Genomic DNA, 17,614 nt, shown 5'->3' on the forward strand with positions numbered 1-17,614 from the left:
TGTTGGGTGTGACCACCATAGAGGTGGGAAGGTGTGGCAGTGACACTATGACTTAACAATGTGGGCAGTGTGTCACTAAATGCAGGGTGATGCTAACAAGCAATATTTCGGAGAAGAAGGTAGGCAGGACACATACGGTTTGGACCACAAAATACAAACTTTGCTGTGTGTGTTGTGGGAAGGAGTGTTCAGTATGCCTCATGGTAACATTGTGAGTTGTCTGGGGGCGCAGCTGTCAGCTGTGGGAATGGTATGCTTAGGGGCACAGGGAGGATGAGGGAGGGGAGCAGTGGTGCACACAGAGGGAGAGCATATGTAGAGGGGTGTGGTGATGCATGTGGGAAGATGGTGCGTGTGAAGTGGTGAGGGAGGAGTGGAGAAGGGAAGGGGCAGGTGGGGGTGTGAGCGGGGTGCATCTGGTCGACTTAATGGGAACTGATTTTCCGACCACATGGGGTGTGCTAATTGGAATAATAAAAATGAAAAACCAGTGTGTTTCAGCAATGAGACTCGGTGGTTTGGTTTAGAGGGAGCCACCAGTCGTGGAATGATTTAGATTCCCTTCTATACTCCTAAGGGGCATACATACCTAAGCGATGCACTAATTAAGGAAGATGAAAATAAATAATAGGGCATGCTGGAAGAGCTGTGTGGACTGGTTCTGAGACACTGTTCTTAAAAGCTAACAACTACAGCAAAATTCAACAAGTTAATACCTCTTAATCATGGAGGGCCCTTGCTAGGGGTGGAGTCTGGACAGGGCGAACCATGAATGGCTTACAGCCTTTGTTCAGTGTGATCTGGTGGTTTGGGAAAACCCACTTCAGAGACATGTTTGGTAGCAAAGGGGGTGCCAAAACACCCGGGATGGAATCATAATAGACCCACCTGGTACTCCTGGTGTGCACTGCACTTCACTGCACTAGTCATACTACACTGCATGTAGTATTCCAATTGCTGATACTGGGAGGACAGACCAGGCAACTGGCATCAGGCTCTGTATGCCTGTAGTCAATAGAAGCACCTTGAGTGGACTCAGCTCAGCAAGGCAGTGCAGAATAACGTGGTATCACTCCACTTGTTAAACAAAGTGTGACAGAACACAGACACTGAACATGGGGTAAGAATTCTGCTGTTCACTCATACCCTTGTGAAATGCAGCAGACAGTGATGCAAGCCACGTGGCTTTGTGCAGGTGGCTACATGGCCAGGAGGTGTTGCCTCGCCAGAGCAGAACAAGAGACAGCTCGTGCAACGGTTTTGTGTGGGTGGTGTCTGGAAAGCGTGGCTATCTAAGCTCTCCCTCCAGTGGAAGTAACCAGTGGGGGTGTTGGGGGTCTGATTTCCAGTCTGCGCCGCCTGTCATCTGCTGCTACAGGCGATGGAAGGAGTCACCACAATGTAATTGATTATCTCTTTGCTTGCACTTTGTTTTTTCTTTTTTTTTTTAGAAGGTCCTCATCAAATATGGTTTATTTAATAGATTAACCACCTATGGATAGTGCATCGCTGTGTAAAAGGGCCCATATGTTCCCAAACCTGTTACTCAGATGGTCTCAAATCAAGAAGAAAAAAATAAAAAATAACCATTAAATTGCCACTGCCACTTCGAGCCCTAAATAAAACAGGATTAATAAGAGCTTAGCCTCTTCAGGCATTGGCATCTCCCCTAAAATCTCTCCCTGAGTTATTTTGTTGATTGGACACTTGCCGCAGACAAAGTGGTTGCTAATAGTATTCGTCATGCAGATTAATGGTTGCTTTAGGTAAAATAGTACTTAGCTAATGAATCCAGATCTTGTTTACTAGTGGGCTAATGATATGGTATCACAAAGCCAACAAGTTCCAGGACAACTTATTTAGTGCTTGACTACCAAATTCAGCACAATGAGTCAGCTTTCACTACCTCACAACAAATTCAGCGCATTGAGTTGTCTTTTGATCTCACAGGTACTATGCACCAAAATTGCCAAATAATTGAATCATCTATCCGTACGAGAGTCTTCACAACAGGGCACTAGCTGGAACAGAACTGGAAAGGAAACCAACTCCAAATAAGTAATACTCAAACTTTCACCACCACTACAGGCAGCTTGTGAATAATAACACTTCTTGTCTAAATTTCTTTAGGATTTAAATCAAGTAACTATGCCCTAGTTGCTTTTCAAAGCTGCACAGGATCTAACTTGAACACTCTCCCTTTATAATGAGCTTCCTCACAAATGTTATCATATGAAAACTTAAGAAAACATCACCTAATTCGTGATTTATGGTGACTGAACACTGAATATCACCAGCAAGTCAACTCTCAGGTTCAACTTCCCAACACAGTACCTCTGGAACCCGACTTGTACAAAGCAGTGTGTACACACAAAACTCTCTTGTCTCTGTTCAGAACTACCCTACTCTTAAAACCATATTGAACCATATCAGAACAATTAACTTAAATAAATGAATAGCCTTAGACCACTTTTAACAATGTAAGATTATTGAATTCAGCTGTCATGATGTGGAATAGTGGCGTGCTCCAGCGGCCTGCACTGGATCTATGCTGCTCACAGTGTGGTTATGCAAGTATCTCTGGTTTGATCAGGCATGGCTGCTTCTTGCTTTCTCCCAGGTCTTCCTTTCTCTTTAACAATATACACCCAAGACATTTACATCATGTAACATTAGGCTATACATGTCCATAACTTCTAAGTTTACACATTGCTGTAATTCTTCTGTGATTAGTTGAGCCAACACATAATCTGTAACATATTGTGAAATATTATTTTTGTATGTTACAAACTCCTCCTCCCTCTACAGAAATGAAATGTTAACCTAAATCCTATAATACGTAACATATGTATACCAGCAGTGAGATGGTCTTTGAAGAGGCAGGATATGTGAACTGGCTTTAATGACTGTAATTCATCAGTGAAACTAAGAAGTTCATTCAGTTTATTCCTCAGTACTTGAATATTCTAATTTCATAAAGGTAGTTAACATTTTGCATTGATAAAAGTATAATTGTGTGGAAATAAAATATCTACTGACTGCTGAAAATTGTCAGCTAACAATTATGTTTACAGGTACAACCTATTAAAATTATGCTTTTTAGTTTCTTTCTCAAACTGGTTGTTTGTTTCAGTCCTAACTTGTCTTAAAACTTGGTTCCTTTCTGTCCTCCATACCCTAAAGAGGAAGTTGCCCCGACAACTGTAACAACTAATATTGTTGCCAATTGTGGCTCTATCTCCCCTCTTATTTTTTCTGCTATTAACCTGATCAGCTTTACTTCCCCTTTCCTATTGAGGTGAAGGTCATGTCTATTATAATCCTGTGTACTGATATAATCAACAAGAACAACACTAACATGTGACCATAAACACAACATTATTCTCCCTAGCAGTCTAATCTGCCTCAGATTTTCTGCAGACTGTGCTGGTTTTTAGGTATCACAAAAAAACATAAATGCACTAAATAAGATGTCATTCTCTTTCTTTTACAGAAGAATAAACCAACTGATTTAAAAAATAATGCAAATGCTAATGTTATGCTAATTTCTTATGAAATGTTTTCAAGATACTATGATGACATTGAAAAATATGAGTTTGACCTGCTCATTTGTGATGAAGGCCATCGTTTAAAAAACAGTACTATTAAAATATATGTGGTAAGTATGATTTTTGTTATTGGTGTAATAACCAACATAAAATATATTTGGTTAGTGTGTATCGTAAGTGAGAGTGTACTAGTACTCAGTTCTGCTTCAACAATTGAAATATTTCATTTAATAATAATAGTAATAATAATAATAATGTCAGGGGCAGCTCGTTCTTAATGGCTAGAGTGGCCCAGCCCCATCAAAAATTTTGTGATATAATTATATTCTTTGTGTTTTTTTTTTTTTTTCAATATTATATCAGAAAGTCTGAGTATGAAATGATTTTGGTATAGTAAAAGTGGCAGAGACCAGAGGTAAACAGGCTCAGGTTCCACTGTCGATTACAGGTACATAATGTCAGTTTGCCTATAGCTGGGCCCAGCCTTACTGCTGCCCTTTCTCACTCCTTCAGGCGACCTGCACTTGCTCCACACCCTGGCTACTAAATGTGCAGTCACAGTGACATGGCTAAGCTGTTTGCCTTTCTCCACCTCACCCCTTGCCATACCATAGCTTAGGGCTACCTCTGGCAGGCCTTGCGGATGGACCAGCTCACACACATCCGTCTTTCCCCACACACCAGTGAACCCTGCTGTCTCTCTCTCTCTACCTTGCCCACCTGTCTCCACGTCTTCACCATGTTTGGGGCCAGTCAGGTGTGGCTCATAGCCAGAGCCGTACAAGGTGATACTGGCAGAACAACCAAAGCTGAATCCCCCCCCACCCGCCCCCATTACATTACATGAATACTTGTTCCATAGATTATGAATATGACATTTCATAATGGTGTGGAAAATTTTAGTTTAACAAAAGTTTTCTTTACACAATATAATTAATTAAATAATAGATTTTTATACAGTTATTACCGTATTTACTCGAATCTAAGCCGCACTTTTTTTCAGGTTTTTGTAATCCAAAAAACCGCCTGCGGCTTAGAATCGAGTGCAAAGCAAGTGGAAGTTCTGAAAAATGTTGGTGGGTGCCGCCACAACTAACTTCTGCCGTCGAATATATGTAGTGCTACAGAGGCATGCTTTGTAGGCACAAAGATAAATACTGGCACCAAATCCTCTGCGTCAGTAAATAAATTTAAAAAAAAAGGTGGAAGACGAGCTTTTTTCTCCGCCCCGAGTTTCGACCACTGCATTTTCATACATTATCCAACGAAGTAAATACAAATTCCGTATTGTTCATCTTCGAATGTAGCAGCATTTCAATGTACTACGAAAATCCAACTGGCAAGACTGTGGGATGTTTGTCAATATGGCCAACTCTACGTTCTGAATTTTTTCCTACCTGTGAGAAGAGATGGTTGCTAATAGGAACTTCTATGAATTGTGAATCACATGCAGTATTCTCTTCGCCGGCCAGAGTGGCCGAGTGGTTAAAGGCACTACAGTTTGGAACCGCACGACCGCTACGGTCGCAGGTTCGACTCCTGCCTCGGGCATGGATGTGTGTGATGTCCTTAGGTTAGTTAGGTTTAAGTAGTTCTAAGTTCTAGGGGACTTATGAACACAGCAGTTGAGTCCCATAGTGCTCAGAGCCATTTGAGCAGTATTCTCTTCACCATAAGAATAATACGAATATAAACATTTTGCCATGTATTGTTTCGTGTTTGCTGCCATCTCATTTAAATCCTGTCTGTCTAATAAACTACGAAACTAGAGTGAGACAACAGCAAACGCGGAAGAATATACATATCATGTCATGTTTATATTCGTATTATTCTTATGCCTAATCGTGATACAGTCAGAAATGAAGCACAGCAATTGACTAGATCTTTAAATCTAAGATGACTCTAATTTCTGTGCAGAATGTAATGTACTAAAGAGGCGCCTGCAAAGATTTTCAAACGGGGAAAAAATTTAGCTAAAATCTCGTTCAGAACATCTTCTATCATACGCAGTATATTATTTGGTTCTTGTTGATCATTATCAAAGAAAGCAGCAGTGTAAGTAACAACAAACAGCAGTATCTCGCCATTGTTTCGCTAATGAGACGATTCCTCTCTCTTTTGTTTTTTTAATTGTAAGCGGCGGTAGTGCGCACTAAAGCAAGCCATGCTGCGAGCGGCGACAGGCCGTAAACACGGACTATCAGAATGCGACAAACAATGCATGACACAGTACAGTAATGAATTTTCTGCTTAGAGTGACGTAAATACCTACAACAAAGAAAACGGCGCTTTTCAGATCAAATAAAAATAAGCAATCAATTCAAACCAGACGAAGCACGTGAAAAAGGAAAGGTTCCCGTATAAATACGGACAGAGCGCGTGACGCATAGCAATGGCTACCTGGTAAAGCTTAACTGCTAAGGTTACGACTCGAACCAAACTACTGTAGATGTATCTTCATTCATTCGACCTAAATTGTGTCTTCTATTACAATGGACCAACTTTGTTTCGATTTGGAGATGCGGCCTAAAACTTTTCTCTCCCCTTGAATTTCGAGTCTCAAATTTCAGATGCGGCTTAGATTCGGGAAAATTTTTTTCCTTGATTTTGAGTCTCATTTTTCAGGTGCAGCTTAGATTCGAGTAAATACGGTACTTCATGTCTAAAAAAAACATCTATTGAGTCGAAGGAGTTGTCTTTCAGAGTGTCTTTTAATTTGTTTTTACATGCTGGTTGGCTATCTGTCAGACTTTTAATGGTATTTGGCAAATGAACAAAGTCTTTTGTGGCAGCCTAGTTCATCCTTTTTTGTGCCAAAGTCAGATTTAACCCAGAATAATGAAGAGCTAGAGTTGTAGCTATGCACTTTGCTATTGTTTTTGAATTGGGAAGGCTCATTAATAACAAATATCATAAGTTAATGTATGTATTGTGAAGGTACTGTGAATATCATGTTCTTTAAATAAATGTCTGTAGGTGATCTTGGATGGGCTCCAGCTATTATTCTGATCACACACTTTTGTGCAATGAATACTTTTTCTCTTAATGATGAAGTATCCCAAAATATGGTTCCATATGAAAGCAGTGAGTGAAAATAGGCATAGTAGACCAATTTGCTGATATGTTTATCACCAAAATTTGCAATACCCCAACAGCATAAGTAGTTGAACCTAACCATTTCAGCAGATCATCAATGTGTTTCTTTCAATTCAATTTTTCATCAATACACACACTCAGAAATTTTGAATACTCTGCCTTAGTGACAGACTTCTGTTCATAGTCTGTATTTATCAATGGTGTTAAGCAATTTACTGTACAGAATTGTATATACTGTGTTTTCTCAAAATTTGCAGAGAGTCCATTTGCAGAGAACCATTTAATAATTTTCTGAAAGACGTTACTTACAATTTCCTCAGCTGGTTCTTGTTTGTTGAGTGTGATTACTATACTTGTATCGTCAGCAAAAAGAACTAGCTTTGCATCTTCATGAATATAGAATGGCAACTCATTAATATATTTTAAGAATAATAAACCAAGACTGAACCCTGTTGGACACCATTCTTGGTTCCTCCCCAGGCAGAGGACTGTGCTGATTTTTGCAGACTATCTGTACTGTTAGTTTCAACCTTCTGCATTCTTCCAGTTAAATATGCATTAAACCATTTGTGCACTGTCCCACTCATACCATAATTCTTAAGCTTATCTAGAAGAATTTAATGATTCACTCAGTCAAAATTCTTTGAGAGATCACAAAATGTCCCAATGAGTGATGTTTAGTTAATCAAACCATTTAATGTACGATCATTGAAAGTATATATAGCATTTTTTGTTGAAAAGCTTTTCTGAAAACCAAACTGACATTTTGTTGGTACTTCATTTTTATATGATTATACTCTTGGATACATTACATTTTCAAGAATTTTGGATAAAGGTGGCAAAAGTGAGATTGGGCGGTAGTTCTTAGCATCAGATCTAGCCCCTTTTTTATGCAACGGTTTAACAAAATCATATTTCAGTCCATTTGGAAAAATGACCGGTTTCAGTGAGCCAATATTTTATCAAGATTGTTGAATTTAAGAGTCTGCTTCACCTGTACTCATCCTTCTGTAGCTTTTTTATCATCTTTAATTTGATGAAACTGCATTGTAATTGTCATAAATATCCTCAAAGCTATTTTGATGTTTGGATAAGCAGCTTGTAATCCCTACTTAATAAAAAAAAAGTGTTCCTAGATATCCAAATGAGAATTTGACTCAGTGCTCTCCGTCATCTCATTCTACTGGAATTTGAAAGCAGCTATTTCGTTAACTATCTCATCTGTATAAATATTTCTATTATATTTGTCACTAAAATCTATGGCATATTTTAAAAAATAGGATATAGAGCTCTGTTTTAATGCTTTCTTGGCAGGAAATTAAAGTGAGATGAAATGGTGTGTTGTATGTGGGATGTGTTTCCCTTTTCACTTATTATTCTATCAAATATTTGGAAGCAGTTTCACCCCAGTCCTCAGTTGGCAGAAATTTCTGCAAAAATACATTTCATTCCATTTTAAAGAAGAATCATCAACCTGACACTACTCAACTATAGACCTGTATTGGGCCAGTTCATTGTAGAATTCTGGAACACATTTTACACTCACATATGATCTTTCTGGAGACCAATAGTCTCTTCTGTACGAATCAACATGGGTTCTACAAACAAAAATAATTTGAAACCCAGCTCGACCTGTTCATCTGCAAGACTCAGAAAGCAATATATACTGGCAATGATTGATACGATGTTCCTTGACTTCCAGAAGGCCTTCGGTACAGTTCTGTACTATTGCCTAGTGAATAAAATATGAATGTATGCCAGATAAGTTTTGTGATTCAAGTTCAGAGTTCTTAGTAAATAGAACTTGACATATTCTTAATGGAGAACAATCTTTCAGATGTAAAAGTAACCCTGGGTGTAGCCTAATGGAGTGTTATAGGGCTATTAATGTTCACTGTATATGATTAACCTAGTGTATAACAGAGGAAGTTCAATGTGGCTGCTCTTGGATAATGCTGTTGCCTACAGAGAAGACATAACACTAGAAACTGTACAAAATGAATCAAGACTACAGAGAGTCACACTTTGTATAGGGATTGGCAGTTGACCCTTAACATAAACAAACATTACATACTGTACATAAATAGGACAAAAGACCCATTATTGCTTGGTTACATGATTGCTGGACAATTGTTGGAAGCAGTCACAACCATAGAGTATCTAGAAGCATGTGTATGGAGTGATATAAAGTGGAACTGTTACATAAAACTAATTACAGTAAGGCAGTTGTCAAACTAAGATTCTTTGGAAGAAGCATCGGTAAATGTGGCCTGCCAAAGGGGGAGGCTGCTCACTGAACCCTTGTATGTTTGAGTATTGTGCATCAGTAAGAACCCCCTGACAGATAGTATTTAATAGAGACAGTCAGATGGGGATATAAAGAAGAGCAGCATCAGCATGTTTTGTTACAAGTTTTTTTTTTTTTTTTTTTTTTTTTAAGCAAGAGTGAAATCATCACAGATATACTCATCAAATTCCAGTGGCTGACAGTGCAAGAGAGACGTTGTGCATTACAGTGTGATTTACTTTTAAAATTCCAAGAGCATACATTCATTGAAGAGTCAACTGATATGTAGCTTTCTCCAGTGTATACCTCACAAAAAGACCATGAAAGTAAAGTTAGGGATAGCTGACCTAGTACAGAGGCTACATGATGGGAACAGGAATGAAGGAATTGACAGTGGTAGAACAATGTGCTCCACCTGCACAGTATTTGGTGGCTTGTGAGTGCTGATGTAAATGTGTGTGTGTCTATATATATATATATATAGTTATAATAGAAGGAAACATTCCACGAAGGAAAAATATACCTAAAAACAAAGATGATGTGACTTACCAAATGAAAGTGGTGGCAGGTCGACAGACACACAAACGAACACAAACATACACACAAAATTCAAGCTTTCGCAACAAACTGTTGCCTCATCAGGAAAGAGGGAAGGAGAGGGAAAGACGAAAGGATGTGGGTTTTAAGGGAGAGGGTAAGGAGTCATTCCAGTCCCGGGAGCAGAAAGACTTACCTTAGGGGGAAAAAAGGACGGGTATACACTCGCACACACACACATATCCATCCACACATATGTGTGGATGGATATGTGTGTGTGTGTGCGAGTGTATACCCGTCCTTTTTTCCCCCTAAGGTAAGTCTTTCTGCTCCCGGGACTGGAATGACTCCTTACCCTCTCCCTTAAAACCCACATCCTTTCGTCTTTCCCTCTCCTTCCCTCTTTCCTGATGAGGCAACAGTTTGTTGCGAAAGCTTGAATTTTGTGTGTATGTTTGTGTTCGTTTGTGTGTCTGTCGACCTGCCACCACTTTCATTTGGTAAGTCACATCATCTTTGTTTTTTTATATATATCTCTGGGAAGAAACTTTGAAGGGATGTTAGATAGTGATAGTTGCCCAACACAAATCGATGCTGTCAAGAATATAATTGTACAGAGATTGTGGTAGTGGTGCAAACTGGATGTACAGGCATACCGGTAATTGTCCATGACACCATACCTGCTGAAACTTGGCGTTTTTCTGAATTATTAAGTTATTGTTAGAATTGAGATGTTATTTTAGGTGCTTGAAATTCTTAAAAATGTACTTCACAAACTTAGTTGTTAATGTCACATTTTTCTTGCAGATGTTATCAAAGTTGCAATGCAAGAAACGAATACTGCTTACAGGAACTCCAGTACAGAATGACCTTCAAGAGTTTTATACCCTAGTTAATTTTGTAAATCCTGGAGTACTTGGTCCATTGTCAGGTAAATACAAGCTATTTTGGGTTGGATGGTGGGAAATTTTAAGCCATTATTATTGTTGTAGTCTTTAGTTTGAAGACAGGTTTGATGAAGCTCTCCAAGCAAATCTATCCTGAGCAGACCTCTTCATCTCTGTGTACCCGCTGCAGCCTATCTCCATTTGAAGCTGCTTGCTGTATTCATCCCTTGGTCTCCCTCCACAATTCTTGCCCTCAACTCTTCCTTCTATTACCAAACTGATGAATCCTTGATGCCAAGATGTGAACTATTGAACAAAACCCTTTAGTCAAGCTGTATCATAAATTTACATTCTCCCCAATTTGATTCATTACTTCCTCAATAGTTATTCAATCTTTACATATAATCTTCAACATTTGTCTGTAGCACCATATTTCAAAATCATCTATTCTATTTGTATCAGAACAGATTTTTTCCATGTTTCACTTCGGTACGAGGCTGCATTCTACACATATAATTTCATAAAAGGCTTCCTAACTCTGCAATTTATATTTAATATTTTGCAGAAATATATCACCTCTATTTCAGCCATTGCCAGTTATTTTGTTGCCCAAGTAGCAAAATTTGTCTACTACTTATTGTATGCCATTTCCTAATCTAATTCCCTCAGCATAGCCTCATTTAATTTGGTTACATCCCGTTACTTTTATTTTACACTAGCTGTTACCCGCTGCTTCGCTCACGTATCAGTAGTTTTGTTATGACGAGTGATGGTGAGTAAGCAAGCTAGTAATTTTACAAGGTATCTGTGTCTGTTATTTTTTTGTATCTCACATCACATTATATTTTCTAACTGTGTTTAAAAATGCCTTGATTCATTACATTTTTGATCCATCCCCCTGTTATGGCTAATTTATGATCAACATATTCAGTCAATAGATCATAATCAAACACTGCCTCACCAACAGCCTCCCACAGACCAAATGTGAAGGTACAACTCTGTATTAGTCATACAGCTTTTAAACGATTACTTTTGTTGTGAGTCCTCAAACATTTTGGAAGCTATAAGAGATGCATGATGCTCAGCATCTAAAATGTGACGGGCTTGTGACTGTCCTAATGTGTCTGTAGCGCTTAATGCCACCTGACATTCTGCATGCAAGTTCTGGCAGATGTGAGATTGCTCTGAGGTTTGATAGAGTCAAGTAACTTTCGTAGCTTGAGCTCTTTAGAACTATGCACTAAATCAGACTTAAGTTTGTGAGGCTTATAGTGACTGTTTTAACTATGGTTTTTGGGCATACCATCCTGTTTTATTGTTGTATCTTCACCAAAACTCTCCAGCACTGCCAGGTGGTGTAAGAACTTAGTATCATAAAACACTCTGATAGGAACATTGGATTTGAACTGTTCTTAGGATGGTGTATAGACACTAAGAGCTGCCAACCACAGCACTAGTATCTTCTGCATGCCACTTACATATACCAACTGAGAAATAAGATATAACTTTCTAAAGTAGCCTATAGTCTTGCTCAGAGTTCAAGGCATCTCCGTGCCAAATATCATTGAAATCAGTTCTGCGGTAGAGTTGCGAAAACATAGCAGAGTGAGTTACTTTTGCAGTTAATAATATTGGTATTATTATGGAAGTATGGATTAAACATATTGAGAATTGACTAAGCATTGTATTGATTATGTTGAATCATATGTAGAAACATATCATCCAGTAAAACCATTTTCAAAAATATGATAAAAGTTCAAAAGTGAAAGAAGAAATAGCTTTTTCAAAGAGTAATTATTGTTCCATATTCTGTGTTATATTCTTCAAATCAGTAAATATGTTGTACAACAAACATTCTGAAGTGACCTATGTTCTTCCTCAGCATTCAAGCTATCTCCATACCAAATTTTATCAAAATTTGTTCAGCAGTTTAATCATGAAAGTGTAACAAACAGAGTTACTTTCACATTGATAATATTATTATGGATTTATTGATCATTTTATAACATACTTTTAAAACAACTACTTTCAAACTCCTTCACCGTATCTGATGAATTAGGTCATTGGCAGAACTCCCAAATTTTTATTTTTCCTACCTGAATTTTAATACTTTATTCTAATTTCTCCTTTGTTTCCTTCAGAGTTTGCTCTATTTACAGTCTGAGTAACATCTAGGATAGATTACAGCCCTGTATCATTTACTTCTCAACTACTGCTTGCCTTTCATGTACTTTGGCCGTTGTAACTACAGTCTTGTTTCTGTACAAGTTATGGATAACTTTTTGCTCCCTGTATGTTATCCCTGATACATTCAGAATTTCAAATAGTGTATTCCAGCCAACATTGTCAAACATGTTCTCTATATCTACAAATGCTATAAGTTTACGTTTCCTTAGCCTACCTTCTAACATAAGACATAGGTTCAGAATTGCCTCACATGTCCCTCCATTTATCCAGATCTCGTACTGATCTCTCTTGAGTTGGCTTCACCCAGTTTTTCCATTATTAAGCAAATAATTAGGATCAATATTTGTCAACCATGACTTTTTAAAGTGATAGTTCAAGAATATTCACAGCTGTCAGCACCTGCCTTCGTAGGAAACTGGAACTGTTACATTCTTCCTGAAGACTTGAGAGTATTTCACCTATGTCATATACATATCTTGCACACCAGGTGTAGTAGTTTTGTTATAGCGGGCTTTCCCAAGGATCTGAATCATGCTACTATTTCTCAGTAATCTACATCTACATACATACTACAAAAGTTACTGTACAATAAGAGGCATCCAAATGGAATGGTATGTGTGTGTGTGTGTGTGTGTTTGGGGGGGGGGGGGGGGCGTGGTGACACCTGCCCCCTCCTGGAATCTGTGTAGAGGCATTTATTCATTACAGAATTCTCTGCAGATTAACATTGCCTGGCGTGACGGGAAATATTATGGCTTTAAAAGTGAGTACTTGTCTTGGGATTTTTTTGGCTTGTAGCCTTTCATGAGAAATTAATATTCCAGGCATTGTGGCAGTTTTGGGACTGTGCTGCAGTGAAGATGGATACAAACCTTTACAGAATATTGCTGAAATAGTGTCACTAATCACTTCTGTCTTTTGCTCATACAGCCTTTCTTTTTGAGCTGCAGGGAGGGACCAATGCAATACTATGAAGTGCAAATTTCGATGCAACATAAGAATGGCAACAGTATACTGAAAGTCCCTGTCACCCTCCATCTTCCTGAAGAACTGAGTAACCAATTGAAAGGAAAACAAGACAGTTCTGTACTGGAGAGAAAACTAAAAGAAATTAAAGCCGACATTGAAAAATTTCATTAAACAGATGCTAGTTGTGCTGGGCAACAAGATCGACAACTAGCTTTGTGGCAGTGTGAAGCTAATATTAGCTCTGCACTTGAAGAAAGTAACAGAAATTAAATGTTTGAGGGGCCAATGTTAAATTTATTAACTCCATTTCTGACAAGAGGAATTTTTAAAAGTGCGTAGGTTGGAAGATAGACGTCAGCGGCCACAGATTGTGTAACGACATTGCCCGTATTTCTCTGACATCCCGCTTGGCTGATTGCTATTCCATCTCTGGCTCATCCCATCCACCATGGGATACGGGATACTGAATCCAAACACCTACCTTCAGCAACACAGTGCGCCAAGTACATTGCCACTGTGACACATTACCATTGCAACAATGAGAGTAGTGTAAGCATTTCAGTGAGCTGTGTCTATGTTGCTTTCAGCCAATCCTTTTGAGAAAATTTTGGTGGTAGTGTTGTGTGGAATGTGAGTATTATGAGCAGTTTGATATTTGGTTTATTGGTACTGTTGTAGGACATTCAGCACTGTAATTGTGAATAGTCGATTTAGACTAGTTAAATGTTGTCATCTTTATCATTGAATGCCTGTTTGACGAGAAGCCTGGAGGCTAACATCCCTGAATGGTTTAGAAGTTTTAACGAAAATTTACACATTAAACTAGATGAAATGAATGAAAGTATTAAATCACAGAATGCAAGTATAAATTCTCTACAGAGTTAAAAGAAACTAAGAATGGTTTAAATGATGGTATCCAGTAGCAGGATTTTCAATTAAATCGGAAATAAAATGAGCTAACACTAATCTTGAGCATAATAAAATAGAGATAAATGATCAAACTTTGCAATTACAGATGACAATATGTGCTTTAAGAGGGAGTCAAATGATGGAGAACTTAAACAACATGATTTGGTTCACAGTCAGGTTAATGAACAATTTAGGGAAGTAAATAGTGATTTAAAACAAATTCAATATTAAGCTGAAAAAAAAATTGCATGAAGAACATAATCAAATCTCAGGTATACAAGTATGGTTAAATTTTTTAGAGCACATATGCTGTATTTTATCTCTTTATCAGTCTCATTTTTTGTACATCAGTATTCCCTTTCACCTGCTTAATTTGGTGCATTTTTATATTATATACATTGTATGTTATCCAAGGATTTCTACTAAGTTTTGTCTTTTTAGCTACTGCATTCATTGCTACCTTCACTATTTTATGTCTCAAAGCAAGCCAAAGCATCTTCTATTGTACTCCTTCCCCCTGTTCCAATTGTTGCCTAATGATACATACAAAATTCCCAAAAACCTATGGTTCTTTTAACTTATACAGGTCCCATCTCATTAATTGCCTCCTTCCATGCAGTTTCTGTAGTTTTAATCTGCAGCTCATAACCAATTAATTATGATGTTCAGTTATGCCCCTGCAAATATTTTTGTAGTTTAAAATGCAGTTTTGAAGTCTCTGACTTGCCATTATGTGATCTATGTGAAACCTTATTTTGTCTCCAAGTCTCTTTCACATATACAGTCTTCTTTTAGGACTCTGAAACCAGGTATTAGCAATGATTAAATTATACTCTGTGCAGAATTCCACCTGTCATTCCTTTTTCCTAGTCCATATTCGCTTACTAGTTTGCCTACTCTTTTTCCTACCACCAAATTCCAGTCACACTGAAATATTCAGGCTTTTGGATAAATTCCTTTCTCAGAAGAAAACTCTCACATATTCACACACCAACAACCTGCATGCCCATGGCTATTGTCTCCAGGTACCAAAGTCCACTATGACTGTGACTTTGTCAAAAAACTTTAATTTGTCTGTATTATTTTTCATTGTACATGTCTGTGACATCTTGACACCTGCTCTATGTGGGGAGTAGCAACCTATTTTTTCCATATTGTTGAATATAAGTTTCTTCATCAGCTATTATTTATGTCACAAAAGTTGATAATTATCTTTTCTTATTCAAATGTGCAACAAATACACTACAAAAATTGCCAATTCTGTTTCCTTATTGCTCTTTACACTTTTATACTGAATGTTCATTAAGTTGTATCCCATAGAACAAACACACTGCATTCTGATTTTTTACCACCCTTTGACAATAGGTGTAGCAGGTGACTAACAGAAACAGTGTTGCCATTTCACCCAGTGCTACTAACTTCATCCAGTCCATGATAAATGCTGAATGTATATTGATTTCCTAGATTTAAGTGAATTTTGCCAGTGATATGCACACTGCAGGCTGTTTGAGCTTCCATGCTAGCATGTTCAACACTTTGATGATTATGAGTTTGGTGCATTTCCAGTCTTGCAGTTGTGTTGCTTTATTATTGTTGCTGTGTGTTTGTACTATTCATGAAATTGAAACAATCAAACCTGATAATAATTAGGGCATGAATTTCTGATCTCCATTATTTTCATAACAAGCTTCAAAATACTGAACCTCAATTACCAAAGAGTCTGTGGAAATCAAAATGTGTCTCAATGATTTTAATAAATACGGGGTGTTCAAAAAGTCTTTCCACAGTGCCGTATGATTGTTAGCCGTGCATGCCATATGCCGCAGTGAATATACCGAATTGAAACTCAGTGAAATACAAGTTATTAATTTATTGAATATTCATTTGTACTTACAAATTTTTACATTAAATGTTGAAAGTGTCCCCCCTGTTGTTGAATACACAATTCAATTTGTCTAATCATGTTTCCAAACACAAGCTGTAACATTTCTTTTGTAGCAGAAGCAGTGAAAGTGGATATTGCAGTTTTCAATTCATCGATTGATTTTGGATGGTTTTTAGAAAGAGTTGCTTTCACTGCACCACAGAAGAAAAAGTCAGGTAGTGGGTTAGGCAATCACCAAACACATCAGCAAGCAGTGACATTGAAGCATGAGCTGTACGTGCGGTTGCACCATTTTGTTGAAAATAACCATTCAGTATTTCAATTAATACAAGTTCTCCTATGAATGGGTACAGAATATCACTGCAGTATCGTTGTGCGTTTATTGTTTCCTTGGAAAATATGGAACCCACAATCCGATGTTTGCAATCCGAACTCCTGCTTTCACAGAATGAAGTGGTTCCTCATGAATACACAATGGATTTGCAGTACTCCACATACGAGAATTTTGCGAGTTCATGTACCCGGATATATGAAACCACGCCTCATCAGTGAAAAATGTTTCATTAAGAGTATCCCTTCCATTTTGTTGAACGAAATTTTTGAACCATTGACAATAATGCAGTCTCTTGCCATGATTAGTATTTTCCAGTTCTTGCACAACTGTCACTTTGTATGGGAAAAATTCTAATTTTTTCCTTACAGCTGTGTGGGCTGTTCCGACATTAACATCGATTTCCTGGGCGAGTTTTCTTACTGACTTATTCGGACTCATGGGGATTTTATTGGAAATATCGAGTAGTTTATCCTCAGACAAAACGCTAGGATGACCACTTCTCGGTGCATCTGTCACTGAACCCGTACTTCGAAATTTGTTAATCAAATCTCGCACACTATCACGATGCGGGAGTGTTGTCTCCGGGAAAACTGAATTAAATGTTTGATGAACTGAAACTGTGTATTTAGCATTTTAATAGTGACAAAAACGAAACAAAGCAATAAAGGAACTAAACTGAAACGCTCACGTCAACATGTAACGACACACACCAACGATACTACTGACACTGGCTGAGATAAATGAAACAGTGGAGTGTTGGGAGAGTCCACTTGAAGGGAAGTAACCCAGGCAGGCGAACAATCATACCGCACGTGTGGCTAACAATCCCCGCACACGCACAGCTCATGGTCTAATGGCTAGCATTGCTGCCTCTGGATCATGGGGTCCCGGGCTTGATTCCTTGCCCGGTTGGGGATTTTTGCTGCCTGAGGACTGGGTGTTTGTGTTGTCATCATCATCATCATCATCATCATT

The 17,614-nt window shown here is 38.1% G+C and overlaps 1 protein-coding gene across 1 annotated transcript in view; it reads left to right on the forward strand.

Annotated features, from left to right (window-relative positions):
- The window catches only part of LOC126176466 (DNA repair and recombination protein RAD54B-like), a 359,746-nt gene that overhangs the window by 189,292 nt on the left and 152,840 nt on the right, over nucleotides 1–17,614 (forward strand). The window contains exons 8-9 of the mRNA XM_049923623.1: nucleotides 3,494–3,658; nucleotides 10,276–10,399. Coding sequence (XP_049779580.1) covers nucleotides 3,494–3,658; nucleotides 10,276–10,399 — 289 coding nt within the window. The remainder of the gene's footprint in view (nucleotides 1–3,493; nucleotides 3,659–10,275; nucleotides 10,400–17,614) is intronic.

The sequence above is a fragment of the Schistocerca cancellata genome, chromosome 3, assembly GCF_023864275.1.
Source record: "Schistocerca cancellata isolate TAMUIC-IGC-003103 chromosome 3, iqSchCanc2.1, whole genome shotgun sequence".
Taxonomy (NCBI): domain Eukaryota; kingdom Metazoa; phylum Arthropoda; class Insecta; order Orthoptera; family Acrididae; genus Schistocerca; species Schistocerca cancellata.